The following is a 15,525-nucleotide window of genomic DNA, read 5'->3' as shown; positions in this document are numbered from 1 at the left end:
CCAGAACAAACATCAGGTCAAATGCTTCCACATGCATAATTAGTAACTAAGAGTGCTCAGTTATCCTGACTATATAAGCCTACAGTTGTAAACACCCTGCTTGCATAAGTTAATTAGCGACCTGCTAGCAATTGTTCGGAATATTTTAGGCTACAACAGAAGTATCATTTATACACCAAGGAAAATATAATATTACAATCCATACACACTTCAAATTAAGATTTACAGTGAAAACTATTTGATCTTACCTTGCAAAGGAGCCATAGTCAGAGGTGCAACTCCAATCATTATAAGTATAACAGCTCTTCTCCAGCCTTTCCTTGGTCTGATAATTGTCCTGAACGACTGAACGATGTTTCTCATATCAAGCAAGCCCTCCCATGTGTTTAATTCACAGATCTCACCATCACACTTGTTTTCAATCACAAACAAATACAGGTAAACAAGCGCTACTAAATTTAGAACAACGCAAACAGAAAAGACACCATAAAAGCCAATGGTGTGAACAACCAATCCGTAAATAAACGCTCCCAGCGGAGTTCCGAGGAAGTAAATTGCAGTGCAAAGCCCCAATCGGATTGTTCTGGAAGAGTCTGTAGTTATATCGGATATGTAACTGTTCACGCCGATTAGAAAACAAGCTTGGCCTCCAGTTAGTGAAGGTAGGATCGACTCTGACAGGGTTGCGATTACTGGTGACCAACTCCAGAAGTAGACGTTGACGATGCAGAGGAGATCTGAAAGAATCTGTCCACAGAGAGGGAGGTACAAGAGTGGCTTCCTTCGCTTGCCATGGTTGTCGCTCCACGGACCGGCGAAGAGGACGAAAAAGACTGGTCCAAACAGGACGATGATTTGTTTCCACGTCTGGAGCTGTGTAGACAACTGTTGGGCATGTACCTCGTCCTGACAAGTCGCAGTGGAAGGATGAGAATCGCCAGGGTGACATATCTTCTGGAGTAGCAAGTTCTGCCCGTTTCCAAAAGTCATGGCACAGGCAGTGTAGTACAGCATCATTGATGGTTCCAAGGTGATAGTACGCAGTAAATTCAAAATATTGTTCAACATCGTGTTCCCTCTAAGAGAGTCCAACTGTCAACTCACAGGCCGATGTACTTTTATCTAATCATTTCAGTCTGGCTTATCTACCACAATTCAGCTTAATCTTGTAATTAATTTTACTTCCACACTAATTTGCTAAATCTACTTTTAAGGCTTGTAACAAATACTATAACAATGGAAGGACATCATTATCACACCTGTGATAAGATAATTGCTAACAATACGTGGTTGTCCTAGCGGATAATCAGGGCAAAGAGTTTTCTTCTAATTTAAAGGAGTTGCTTGAGGTTTTTGCTTACGCTAAGCTTGGTGCCAAAATAAGACGTGCTGTTAACGATGGTATGCAATTGATAGATAACTTTAATGAAAACTGCTATATTATATTGCTATCAGCATCCAATGATGTTGTTGGCAAGGAACCAAAACGGATTACAATCCATCAAGGAATAAAGTTGCTACTCTCCAGCAACTTACAAACTAACATTGTAGTGAATAACATGCCTTACCGGTATGACAAACCTGCACTTAATGATTGTATATTACCTACAGAATAACATCATCGCTAAGGTAGTACGGACTATACAGGAAAGAGGCACCTGGTGTATGTAGACATAAATCATTTTCTGCAGAGACCTTATTTTACGAGCATGGGGTCCATTTTGGTCGACGTGGGAAACGGATGCTTGCAGAGCGCTTTAAGACATTCATTTATCAACTAAGGGGGCAATATTCCATGAGGTCCATATCAATTAGCCTACATAAAGGGAACGTATACAATCAAGTACAGGGTGCTGTGGAGAATTTGGCGGACGCCGATAAGGGATTTGTCTGTATTTTTTGTGGTTATCACTCCTGAAAACCAAAAACAGAACCGGTCCAAAAAGGGTGCCTGAAAATACCAAAATTAATCCCAACCTCTATGACCATGACCAGAACAAACATCAGGTCAAATGCTTCCACATGCATAATTAGTAACTAAGAGTGCTCAGTTATCCTGACTATATAAGCCTTCAGTTGTAAACACCCTGCTTGCATGAGTTAATTAGCGACCTGCTAGCAATTGTTCGGAATATGTTTCGACAGAAGTACGAGTATAATTTATACACAAAGGAAAATATAATATTACAATCCATACACACTTCAAATTAAGATTTACAGTGAAAACTATTTGATCTTACCTTGCAAAGGAGCCATAGTCAGAGGTGCAACTCCAATCATTATAAGTATAACAGCTCTTCTCCAGCCTTTCCTTGGTCTGATAATTGTCCTGAACGACTGAACGATGTTTCTCATATCAAGCAAGCCCTCCCATGTGTTTAATTCACAGATCTCACCATCACACTTGTTTTCACTCACAAACAAATACAGGTATACAAGCGCTACTAAATTTAAAACAACGCAAGCAGAGAAGACACCATAAAAGCCAATGGTGTGAACGACCAATCCGTAAATAAACGCTCCCAGCGGAGTTCCGAGGAAGTAAATTGCAGTGCAAACCCCCAGTCTGATTGTTCTGGAAGAGTCTGTAGTTATATCGGATACATAACTGTTCACGCCGATTAGGAAGCAAGCTCTACCGCCAGTTAGGGAAGGAAGGATCGACTCCGACAGGGCTGCGATTACTGGTGACCAACTCCAGAAGTAGACGTTGACGATGCAGAGAAGATCGGAAAGGATCTGTCCACAGAGAGGGAGGTACAAGAGTGGCTTCCTTCGCTTGCCATGGTTGTCGCTCCACGGACCGGCGAAGAGGACGAAAAAGACTGGTCCAAACAGGACGATGATTTGTTTCCACGTCTGGATCTGGGTAGTCCACTGTTGGGCATGTACCTCGTCCTGACAAGTCGTGGAGGAAGGAGGAGTATCGCCAGGGTGACAGGCCTTCTGGAGAAGCAGGTTCTGCCCGTTCACAGCAGTCATGGCAAGGGCAGTGTAGTACAGCATCATTGATGGTTCCAAGGTGACAGTACGCAGTAAAGTCAAAATATTGGACAACATCGTGTTCCCTCTAAGAGAGTCCAACTGTCAACTCACAGGGCGATGTACTTTTATCTAATCATTTCCCTCTTGCTTATCTACCACAATTCAGCTTAATCTTGTAAGTAACTTTACTTCCATACTAAATTGCTAAATCTACTTTTGTGGATTGTATTCGCTTGTAACGAATACTATAACAATGGAAGGACATCATTATCACACCTGTGATAAGATAACTGCTTACAATACGTTGCGTACAGTTGTCTTTTCTACTTTAGAAGTTACATCAATACAGCAATGGTTTACTCAGAATGGTATTGCAAACTTAATTTTTTGTAATTTATATCTCCTTTGCAAACAATTCCCTTATCGATTCAGGAAGTTGTTCATATTATATTGCAAGTGTGATTCATCTGATAATAAGAGAATAATTATACTTAAAAATTAAGGAAAATATGTTTCTTGTAGTTCACTTGTAGTGTCATAATATTATTGAAAATATTCTAAAACTTGTGGTTAAATATAGTTTTTTTTATTTTAAATTAAATAATATATTTGACTTCTGTCATGGCTAGGTTTTTTATGTGAGTAAGTGTCCTATTCTAAGGGGCTTAAAAATAATTATCTAAAAATATGTTTTTAATTAAACCTTCGATAACTTGTTCCACTTTAACCATCTCTCCAGTGCATTACATAGGCGAAAGTATTATGATGAACCAAAAAAATAAAACATAACTTTAATAGAAATAATTATTTGAACCCTGCAGAGTCAAAAACGTTTCTTCATGAAAATGTTCACCCATACACATATATGTGTGGATGAAACAATAATCGGCCATTAATAAATAAAACGGTACATTAACCACATTTAGTAAGTTTACTAGCCTAAACCCGCGGCTCCGCTCGCGTGGCAGTAGAGAGGGCTACATCAATCAAGCATCGAAAAGAAATACTAATTTTATTATACGTTTTTCCAATTAATTTATTGCTCTACTAATACATCGTAGGCATGTATCCCGCATGTGTCACTACTTTGGTTGCCCCAAAAGATGTCATCTGAAAGCAAGAGTTGTACTTTCGTATATCCTGTAGAAAACGTTTAGAGTCGGGAGTTGTTCCGGATGTTAAAGACAAAAGTGGCTCAGGAGGTTCTTGAAGTGGTAGCAGATACACCTTCCCGTTGCTGCAACACATTCCTAGTGCCTCGTTTGGAAATTTCCGTGCATGGCAATGTGGGCAAGTTACATTCATGTGACCGATATTCATTTTTGGGTGTTGATTGTAGTCTGCTGAAGGATCGTAATTAAAAGCTTGTTTGTACATGTCATGTTGAAGTCGTGCATCGCCTGATCTGTTTGCAACCGCTCGATTACTTTGCATTCTCAATCTATCATTCAAATTTGATGTTTCTCTTTCTTCTTGCGACAGCATCATTCTTGATGCTGATGTTCGTATTCGATTCAATTCGTTTACCTTTGCGCGCTGGTCGTTGCTTTGATTATTACGAATTCGTTTTGTTGCTATCGCACGTGCGCTGTGACGGCTTAAAGCACTTTTTTTTCTTGGCGGCATTATGTTATTTTCCAATAAAATTCGTCAAAAAACTGCTCAAAGGAATTCTAAAAAAAAAAAATGTTGAGAAAAACATTCTTCAAAGAATATTTACATGAGAAAACAAAAATACTTGCCTATTTTTTTAAACCTTTTACTGATGGAAAATAACACTGTTCTTGGAAATTGTAAAAAAGATATCAAATCACGTTTATCAAAAATTTGACATTTGTGACACGTTGTAAATGTCAAAAAATGTTTGTTTACATAGAAACGTCAAAAATATTTATGTTTACTTAGTTACTGCCAAAAATAACAACAATTTTTTGTCGCATTATATATGTTTACAAAGAACAGCTGATTAAAAATTTGAAAAGACTCTTTCACTTAATAACATATGTTTGCTGCAATGCATTTCTTACGGGTATTTCTGTAACCAGTGGGGCGGAATCCTGAATCTGGAAAGGGATAAAAAGTATCCTATAACCTTCTACAGATCAAGACGAACAAATTAAAAAAAAAAATTAGGCGAATCCGTCCAGCCGTTTGTGAGTGATGCTGTTACACACGAACAGTTTCATTTTTATATATATAGATTTAATGAATATGGAGTTAGGGCTTTAACTGGGCTTTACATTTTTAAGTCAATATTGTATGTCCTGAGGAATTTTCGAAACCTCGAGTAAGTTAATACGGATTACAGGTTTCCAACCAGGCTGATATCCATATTCCCACACATCGTCTTACCACAGAGTAATTCCTCCGAGGGTTAGGTGTCTAATGCGGGAGTTTTGTTCTTTAATATGTTACCTTCTGAAGTAAAAACATTCCAATGTAAATCATTATGAAAACACAAAAATTACATTGTAGACAGAGAGTTTTTACTCCTTGGAAGAATTAATGGAAGTGTCACATACTTTTATTTTGTATTAAGCTCCATCTGTTTGAATTGTATTAGAAAATATTATAATTATCTTCTATCGTACTTTTACCGTTGACGTCTGAAATATACATGTAAATAATATATCTATTCAAAAATAAATAATTTGAATTTGAAATATTTACATGTTTTTGTGTTTGCATATATACACCATATAGTATTTGAATATTTAAAAGTTAATGTAAATAATTATTTGTAGAGTCCCGTTATGATGAAATCTTTGGTTTCGAAAGGCTCGTTCAAATAATACATTAATACATTAGCGTTGTTTTACTAACTACTAGTTTTAAATTATTTCAATTGCCACTTTTAAAAATTTGTAATAACATATTAATACTTGACAAAAATTATTTGGACTGTAAACATTGGTTGGAAATAAAACCATTATAAACAACAACAAAAACTGCATTATACTTCAAACCTAGCATATTGTCAAGACAAGGACAAACTTAAAGAGATTGTCTTTGTTCAGTCTAGAAATTTTGCTTGTGCTTTTCCTGTTTTGGTGCTTGGTTTCAGGTACATTTTTACGTTTTTGGTTGTTACTTGCAGTTATTACTTCGTAAAGGGTTGAATGTTCATCTCTAATTTTGTTGTTTTTACATAAACAATAACTGTATAGACCTGTGAGCCGACCATTACAAATCATTTTAAAAACTATATCAGAATTTTGTACCTTTTGTGCCACAAAAATAAAATGTTGTACCAATCACTGAAAAAGGTTAAAAAGGTAGCCATTTAAAAGTCGGCTCACAGGTCTACGTTTTGAAAAAAAAAACTTTGTCGTAAATTAAAATAAACTACACCATATGTTTGTACCAATTTTGTACCATTTTGTACCGTCAATTTTTATTTTTGTACCAGTCAAATAACGGCTCAGGAAAATATTGAAGTTTTCCTTGAGAACTAGACGTGCCGTTGTTCATGCACTGCTAGTTGCAGCTGATTAGTTGTAGGCGCGTGTTGGACTTACTGCACTGTCACTTGCTAGCCGTGGTGTGACTTGCAGTTTAAGGTGATTTATTTCATTTTATTTGTACGTGAACGATACTCTATCATGCCGGGTTGTGTAATATAAAGTACTATACAATTACAGAAAAATGTGAAGTACAACAGTGGCTAGTTGTACTGGCGCCTGCAACTAATCAGCTGCAATCAGTTAAGTGTTCAAAATAAATCACCGGAACTTTCCAATAAAAATTGTCTAACCTCTTATAGACAACAGACTAGCCACTGCTGTACTTCACAACTTTCTGATATTTCTTCGATATAATATTTTGTAACTAACTAAGATATATTTTTATTATGCCTAACACGATATTTTATCGCCTCGGACGCCGATTAAATTAGAATCGTCTGTTTATCTGTTTCAACGGGAACGGTGTTAGTAGAAACAGAGGATTGGAGAGGATTTGGTATTTATAAAATGAAAAATATTTTTGAACCAAAATCATTACGACAGGTGACGTAATTTTGAATAATCTGACAGAACAACTGTAGATTGGTACAATAACAGTAGCCTTATGGGGTTGAAAACAATTAATTTTATTTGTATAGCAGACACATACAACAATATGTTTTAATTTTTTTCTCATTTAAGCCTCAGCGTCAGCTATGCTGGCTTCGAAGTGCACTGGTTTTTATTTATTATTATTATTATTATTACATTTTTGGACCTCCCCGGGATTTGAACTCGTCATCTTTCGATTAGAAAGCCGAGACTATAACCATTAGTCTACGGAGGAGGACTACAACAATATTGTAACGATATGTTGGAATAGTAATTCTTTAGTTTGAATACAAAGACAAAATTAAATCGTCAATAAATTAAAACGAACAATACTGACATTCACCAAGAAGCAACAGCAATACCATTCACCTAGGTATACATAAATTCGGAAAATACAGTGACTAAACTATTTGCAACATAAGTAGGCCAATAGTTGCTCTATACTGTATTTACATTTAGCCTGCTGATGTAATTTGATCAAGATTATTAATTAAATTAAGGAATATCTACAACTTGCATCATTAGACCGTATTGTCCTGACGCTTAAATGAAGGGAGTTACTGAACGGTCTAGTCACGAGCATGGCCTTAAAGAACTTTGCATCATAATTTGATCCAAGCAACGCAATTCAAGATTTTAAATATAAAAAAAATTACTATATTTACCAATTACGTTATATCATTAGCTAGAAAAATATAAATAATAAAATGAAACTTTTAACAAATCTAGGAAAAAACCTGTAAACAATCCGACCATCACTTGGATGTGATTGTAGAGAGTCAACCTGAGGAGTGTTACGAGTACCCTCGTATATATATATATATATATATATATATATATATATATATATATATATATATATATATGTGTGTGTCTGTATGTCTTTTAATTGTCTTGTTATAGAATCGTAAAGTAGACCGATCATTATGAAAATGTGTATGTGTATGTATTTTTCCACGGAGGTTTATATGCTATGTATGCCCTTTGATGAAAACTCGCACCAGGCAGCGCTGCAAAAGATGTTTCCACGCGCCTGCACATTATAAACTGCAATTACAAGACACTTACATGTATTAAACATCCAAACACTATTTGAAGGCGCTCAATTAAAATGTATCTTTGTCTTTAAATAATTTTATGGTTGAACTTAAAGCTTGAGTGTTAGACCACTTTATAATTAAGTACATGTAAATGTACAATACAAGTTAACAGATTTTCTTGATTGTGATATCAAGGCAAACTCTATACATCGGCGTTGGAAATATAATTTACTTGAACCAGAAGTGCTCATACACGGGCAAAGCTTACCAAAAACGTGCGAAGCCCCGAGAAACAGCTAGCAATAAATAAAACTTAAGCTGTGAAATTAAAATCAATAAAAAATAAATATGATCTTAGTAAATATTTATAATTCATAATATCCGGTGTATACTATTACAATTGCACAACATTTCTTAAGAGTAAATAAAACATACGTATTTACTCTTTGTTGCTAAATATTGAAATGTTTAATCATGAAATGTGATATATTCCATAATTAGGCTAACGAAACCTTAATTTTGGGTTCTCAGTCAAGCAAACCTCAATAAATTACTTTTTCAGTGATGCCAATAGTTCATTTGGCGTGGAAATAAAATAAATAAGTACATATTATATGGGAAATAAACATTTTTCTATTTTATACTAAATGAACTATGCTAGGCAAGGGGTAATTAATAATTTTATGCAAGGATTGCAATGAATTCAATCTACTATATTATATTGTTGTGTTTTTTTAGATTTTTTATACATGTTTGTGTTTTACTTAAACTTTTTGAATAAATTTAAGAGTAGAAATTTACCGAGGCAGTATGACATGTCTTAAAAATATAATCTTAATAGTTTAAAATAAATAAAATATTGACAAACTGTACACATCTCATTTATTGGTTTAATGATATAATCTACAAATTAATATTTGCATTCTACTCGAGAAAAATATGGAGGAAAAGGGAGTAATTAATGTTGTGAACATGCAGAGGGAAATGTATTGTTAAAGAGTATATTCAAACTTATAAGAAAGGACTGTGGTCAGTAGAATGTATTGAATTTTGAGTAATCAAAGATAAACGGCTAAAGTCCTAAATCCTATAAAGTGGCACTGGAATGTTATTACATAAATTACTAACTTAGTCCGTTTCATATTCACTTAATCGAGTAAGATCCTATCAAGATTTTAGTTTATATATGATTTATTACAAGAAAACATTATTTTAGTTTAATACAGCACGCAACTTTAAATATATCAATTTGAAGCAATTTATCATTTCAACTACTAATCTAGAAAACAAATTTAGAATCATACTTGGCTACATTACAGACAGTTTCGGCAGGTGACCGACGGTTACATAGCAAATAAACTCGGTGGCTCCACTGAAAAAGATAACGGCACAAACGATAACGATAAACAACACTTGGACGAGAAAAGTTTGTAATAACTTAGATCGGTCAGCTTCCAATCTGAGACTGTGATGCCCTCATTAGGGATCGTGTCAAGGTGATGCCCAGATTGCCGTGGTTTCACCCAAGCTTCAACTGCCCAGGTGACACACGCTCATCACTGCCAGCTTCATCATTATTATAACAAATTGTTTCAATTAATTAATTAACATTAACCCAAACTCAATTATCTCCCCTATTTGTTACCTGGGCATTAATTAAATTTCTAGAGTCTCAGTCATCATCACTTATTAGAAATAAAAATATAACAACTATCTATATAATATTTAAATAAATTAGAAAATGGTCGTCGACCGATACAATTAACCGGCCCCTAACTACCCCTAGTTAATATGAATTAATTATTCATTAAAGCAATTGTTAAACAACAAAGAAAATATTCTATAAATTCTGGTGGCTACTTATGATACAGAGTGTGAAAGCGTCGGTCACCACGCACAGACTGCACGGTAGTGATGGTCTTATGTAACAGGATAAACAACAGTGTTGCCGACCGGCAACAGTTATCCCCGCAACGTGTTGCGAGATACTCCCTGTTATTTTTGCAACAGGCCAGGATGACAACGGCTCGAGCTGCAAACATAAAAATCAGCAGATTCTGAACTCTCCATATGTTATTTCAGCAACGGGGTTATAACGAACAGCAGAGTAAGTTGTATTGTGACTATTATTATTTCATTGGATGCACTTTATCTACAGCTCGACAACAGTTACTTGTTTATACGTTTTTTTAAAGTCCTAGTGTAATTGATATTTAGTATACCAAATAAATAGTTTAGTTTGACTATGTTCATGGTCAGAACCTTCTAAAGATAAATGCTTTTCAGATGCAGTAAACTTCTAGAGACCAGCAGGTCTCGGAGGCCGTACTTCTTAGAGTCCAAGAACTTGTAGGAATCTTCTAGATTCTTTCATCTTCCAGAATTCTGGATGGGGGCTTTAAAAAATCTTCCAAAGGCTAGCAAACTCAGAATGGCTGGGAGCTACAATATTGTGTACGTTAGAATCTTAACTCCAATTAGCTGGATACTAGAATCTTCCAGAGGCAACTAAATTTCAATGGTCAATACTTTCCAGAAACGGAAAGACTCTGGAGGGGTCAAGAACCATCATCTCAAGACCTAGCGCAGAGGCTTGGAATATTAAGAAGTTAGGAGCTCGGTTTCAGAGACTGGAACCTCTTCCATTGCTGGAACTCCTGGAAGCTGATTTATTTAAGATGCCACGCTTTTCTTTAGTCGGTAACTTCCAAAAGCCAAAATCGTTCAGTGACCAACACGTTTTAGGAGATGTAATTTTTACTTCATTCACTTAATAAGTGAGGATTATTTTACAAACTACGGGTAGAAAACAACTACAAATGGCATTTGTAAGGCCACATTAGTAAAAGATTATACAGTAATTTTGCCAACATCAAATTCTTAGACGATCTTTTGAGAACACAACTACATTTTGGGTTTTATTTGTACAACAGAACATATTTTAAGAATGATACAAAATTAACATAATGTGTATATACACATCTTTTACTGATATCAATTTAATTTATCACATAACGTGTACTTTTCCCCAAAAACTGCAATGTAAAAACTTATTTCTTGCAAATAAGCATGATTAGTCATAATTTCTGAACAAACCACAAATATGAAAAAAAAGCAAATCACCTTATACGTTATTTAGTAAACAAAAGTTTTAGTATTTTTATAAACTCAAAGCTATAAAACTAAACCTTTTAAAAATAGCGCGAGGAATAATTTCACAAATTATGAATTGTTACACGAAATTATACTTCAATCAAAGCAAACATATGGGCTTTCCATAATTTTGTTACAATCTCATTTTATTATAGAACATAGAATAGTTTTAAAATAGCAGTAGTAGTATTAATGTACATCGTGTTGCGTAACTGGCTTCGTTTAATTTGCATGCAAAATTTATAGGCTATATCTCATTTCATTCTCCCGGGCTCTCATGGCCTGCGGGCTTATACAGACAGACATACAATAATACAGAAAGAAAAGTTTAACATCTCAGGAGACAAAAGCAAAATTGTCAGTTTACTCTGTGATAGGCTTTAATGACGCTCAGCCAAATTCCATAGTTGGATATACACAACAATATAACTTATTCTTGTCTATGTAGCTAATATTTTCTATGTAACGTAACAGTTCGTTTACTTATATTATACAAATTACTTTTATATTTTTGGGGTGTTACATATTTACCGACTGACATTTTCTATTTGCAATATCCAATATTGATTGTGTTTTAAGAAATGAAGAATAAATAATATTTATTACTATCGTTAAATATTTACAAGAAACTGCAAGTAATAACCATAGTAAGGAAATATCGGTCTTTTAAATTAATATTGGACTGAATGTTCGGGCTCGCCGGCCACTTGTTTCAGGTAGATACGAGCTCGTAGGTTGTTAGCTGAACCAGTTTGTGATGAAAGAAATCTGTCTACGCACGATAATAGTTGAACAATTTGACTGAGGGTTGAAATTTTGACATAAGTTTTTCCTAAACATGGGTCCATTGGGAATTCTGATTCATCTCTGTCCAAACATTATTCTGGCTACATTGGTCTTGTAGGTAGCCTGTTAACAAGGATAAAAATCGTAGAATAAATAAATTTGTACCAAAATTAACAGAATATATCGTGCGAGAATCACATGAAATTGTTCAGTAACTTATCAACATATCCGATGAAATTACTTTAATTTCATTATTGCATACAAAGATTAAAAGTGTTAGCGTAACCTGCAATGCCATCTTCATAGCAAGGTACATTACTGTGTGTTGTTGACAAGAACGTAGTCAGGAAAAGGTTTAGAGGGGTGTCCAGACAAGTAATATTTTCTCGAGTACAGAGAGTAAGACTCCATTTTTTCCTTAAACAGTTCTTAACCCGTTTCTTTGTTGACAACGATATTTCAGCAGTACATGTCAGTAGTATTGAATTATTTCAATAATAATCGCTTACTAAAAAAGTAATCGAAAACATTTAAAATGGGGGGGGGTCCGGATCCCTTGGACGTAGCTACGTCCTTGGTTGTTGAGTGTGACAACTCACTTTCTTGTCTGCCTGTTCAGTAAAAATATTTCATCATCAATTCAATTTAAACTAACGCTACGAAGAACTAGAGCATTTTGAACATAAACATACTTGTATATACCTACTTAAGAGTGTTTGCATATGCCTAGGATAATGAATGACCTTCTATCTGCCACCCGAAAATCAGTATATTTGTCACGGGGTATTGCAGTTTTTATTTATTTACATGGTTTTTTGACCTGAGTGAATATGGTTTGTGTCTACATGTGAATAGAATATATACAAGGAAATCTTACTTTACATTTATTGGAAGTAAAATATAAAGGTTTCCCTTAAGTATTTATATTTTCACGTTAGCCTATACTAAGTTTGGCTGAGCGTTTAGCGGAGTCTCTCCTACCAGTGGATGACAAGGATTAGATTTCTGTCCTTTTGTGTGTCCGTCTTTATGCAAAATAACTTTCAGTGGACTTTATTTAGAAATTGAAAAGAGTAAACATGATGAATTGAAGTGGAAGTCGCTTTCTGGGCCAGGTTATCGTCGACTGTGGCGTACGCCACTGACCCAAAAAAATAGCGTAATTATAAAATTAACGAGTCATAAATAACACTTAACTTGAGTTATTTTTCTACGTCCATGTTTTTCAGTCGCCGCACCGAGCTTATGCCGCGTCTCTTTGCGGGCGTCTACTGCTCGGCAGTAATTTTTGTTTACATGATAATTTCTGTACTTTATATAAGTTAAATATACCCTATGTAATAATGTGTCGTTTATCCCTATATTTTTAGTACACAATGCATATTACAATTAATAGAAATAGATGCTCGTATTTTTTTTCTAAGTAAAATACATAGGCTACTCTTGAAGTCCATTTTATAATCCGAAAAATCAAGGTGAAATATTGGGGATATGACCTGCAAATCTTGATATAGGCCATTTAACAGAACTTCTCAAAATTCCACTAAAATAGCGAATTCTTCTTGGCTTTTTGTTATCTGATTAGTATCTGAAGGGTCTCTAAAAAGTGAAATTTTCAATAAATGCTATATGTTTTTTAGAACAGAATAATAACATATTCTCTGAAAACTCACTTGACATTTTGAATAAAAGTGTCAACAAATTTTCTGTAGAAAGACTCCCTGACCTCCACCTTGACTGGTAGGTACGGAGTCCCCAGATCCCCCGTAGTGGTACATTCATCCATTTGATCGTCCTACATACCTCTATGCTGTTGGGGGGGGGGGGGAGGGTTCCTAATGTCCGATAATTACTGAATGTCTCATTTTAAACTGGCCCTTGATAAATACTGATAATTTTTTTCTTCAGTTTCCTCGGTTAACTCCGGAAGTAAACCTAACAATATTAGTACTGAAAACTTATATAGGGAAAACAGCCAAGGGGTTTTGTTTACAGTTCTAGATGTGTTAGCAGCGATCAAAAAATTGAAATCAAAGAAATCTTCTGGACCTGACTGTATTCCTACATATATAGTAAAGGGTTGTGCTGAGGTGCTGTGTGATCCTTTGTGCTATTTGTTCAATCTATCTTTAAAAAACCTGTATTTTCCCGGAGAAATGGAAGGAAGCTAAGGTGGTTCCCATTTTTAAATCAGGAAACATTGAAAATTACCGTCCGATTTCATTGTTAAATACATTTGCTAAGATATTTGAATCACTTCTCTATAACTATATTTTTTATAACGTAAAATCTGATATATCTCCCCAGCAGCATGGCTTTCTTCCTTGTAAATCAACAGTCTCTAATCTAATGGAATTTTCTTTTGACGTAGCATCTGAATTGGATACTGGTGGCAGGGTTGATGTAGTGTATACAGATTTTTCTAAGGCGTTTGATAAAGTAGATCACGATATTTTGTTAAGTAAATTATCTTGTTTTAATTTATCCCCGCCTTTTATTAGTTTTGTTGAGACTTATTTAAAGCTTCGCTGTCAGTTTGTTATGGTGTCTAACACTATGTCTAAAAAGTACATTAGCACTTCAGGTATTCCCCAGGGATCTAACTTAGGCCCATTACTATTCTTGATATATATTAATGATCTTCCTAATTATTTAACACGGTCTAAATGCCTTTTGTTTGCCGATGATTTGAAAATATATAGAAAGATTCGAGACAATCACGACGTTGCTGAACTGCAATCAACGCTAAATTTACTTAGCCTTTGGTGCTTAGAGAACAACCTATTTTTAAATGTAAAGAAGTGTTTTGCGATGACTTATACTAGGAAAAAATATTTAACTCTACCAGAATACTCTATAAATGGCACTAAGCTACTACTAGTGACTCATGATAAAGATCTTGGCGTAATTTTTGACTCGGCTCTTACGTTTGAAAATCACCTTAATTTTATCATTAATGGATGCCATAGGATGTTGGGTTTTGTAATTAGAAACACGATGTTTTTCATTCAATTGATCCTGTCATTAAACTATACAATGCATTCGTAAGAAGTAGGCTGGAGTATTGTGCAATAATTTGGACCCCTTATTCATTACATAGCATTGCTTCTCTGGAGCTAATTCAAAACAAGTTTCTAAGGTATTTATATTTTAAAAGATTTCATGTTTCTTGTGAGCGAAACCTGTCAACAACTGTCTTAAGAAGTATTTTTTCTTTTGAAACTTTGGTAACAAGACGAAACCGATCTATTATTTTATACATTTATAAAATTTTACATAACTTAGTTGATAGTTCTTTTTTAGTTGGTAAGGTTTTTCTGCATGTCCCAAGAAATAATCTTAGACCCTCTTTGGTTTTTTTTACACCACGTTGTAATACAGTGCAGTTTTATAATTTTTCATTTTTTAAAGGTATTAGGTTGTTAATCATGTATAAAAATGAATTGGATATATTTAATAATAATTTTAATTCATTTGTAAATAAGCTAAATATTATTTTTTAAACT

The 15,525-nt window shown here is 34.6% G+C and overlaps 2 protein-coding genes across 2 annotated transcripts; both read right to left on the bottom strand.

Moving 5' to 3' along the window:
• Positions 1-234: 234 nt before the first annotated feature.
• On the bottom strand, positions 235-1,087 carry LOC124366800 (uncharacterized membrane protein C14C4.07-like). The gene has a single exon (XM_046823402.1). The coding sequence runs from the start codon at positions 1,066-1,068 to the stop codon at positions 235-237; it is 834 nt and encodes a 277-aa protein (XP_046679358.1). The 5' UTR covers positions 1,069-1,087.
• Positions 1,088-2,226: 1,139 nt separating this feature from the next.
• Positions 2,227-3,446, bottom strand: LOC124366799. Its single transcript, XM_046823401.1, has one exon. The coding sequence runs from the start codon at positions 3,058-3,060 to the stop codon at positions 2,227-2,229; it is 834 nt and encodes a 277-aa protein (XP_046679357.1). The 5' UTR covers positions 3,061-3,446.
• Between the last annotated feature and the right edge of the window lie 12,079 nt (positions 3,447-15,525).

The sequence above is a fragment of the Homalodisca vitripennis genome, chromosome 7 (genome assembly GCF_021130785.1).
Source record: "Homalodisca vitripennis isolate AUS2020 chromosome 7, UT_GWSS_2.1, whole genome shotgun sequence".
NCBI lineage: Eukaryota > Metazoa > Arthropoda > Insecta > Hemiptera > Cicadellidae > Homalodisca > Homalodisca vitripennis.
This window is presented reverse-complemented; position numbering and strand designations above follow the sequence as displayed.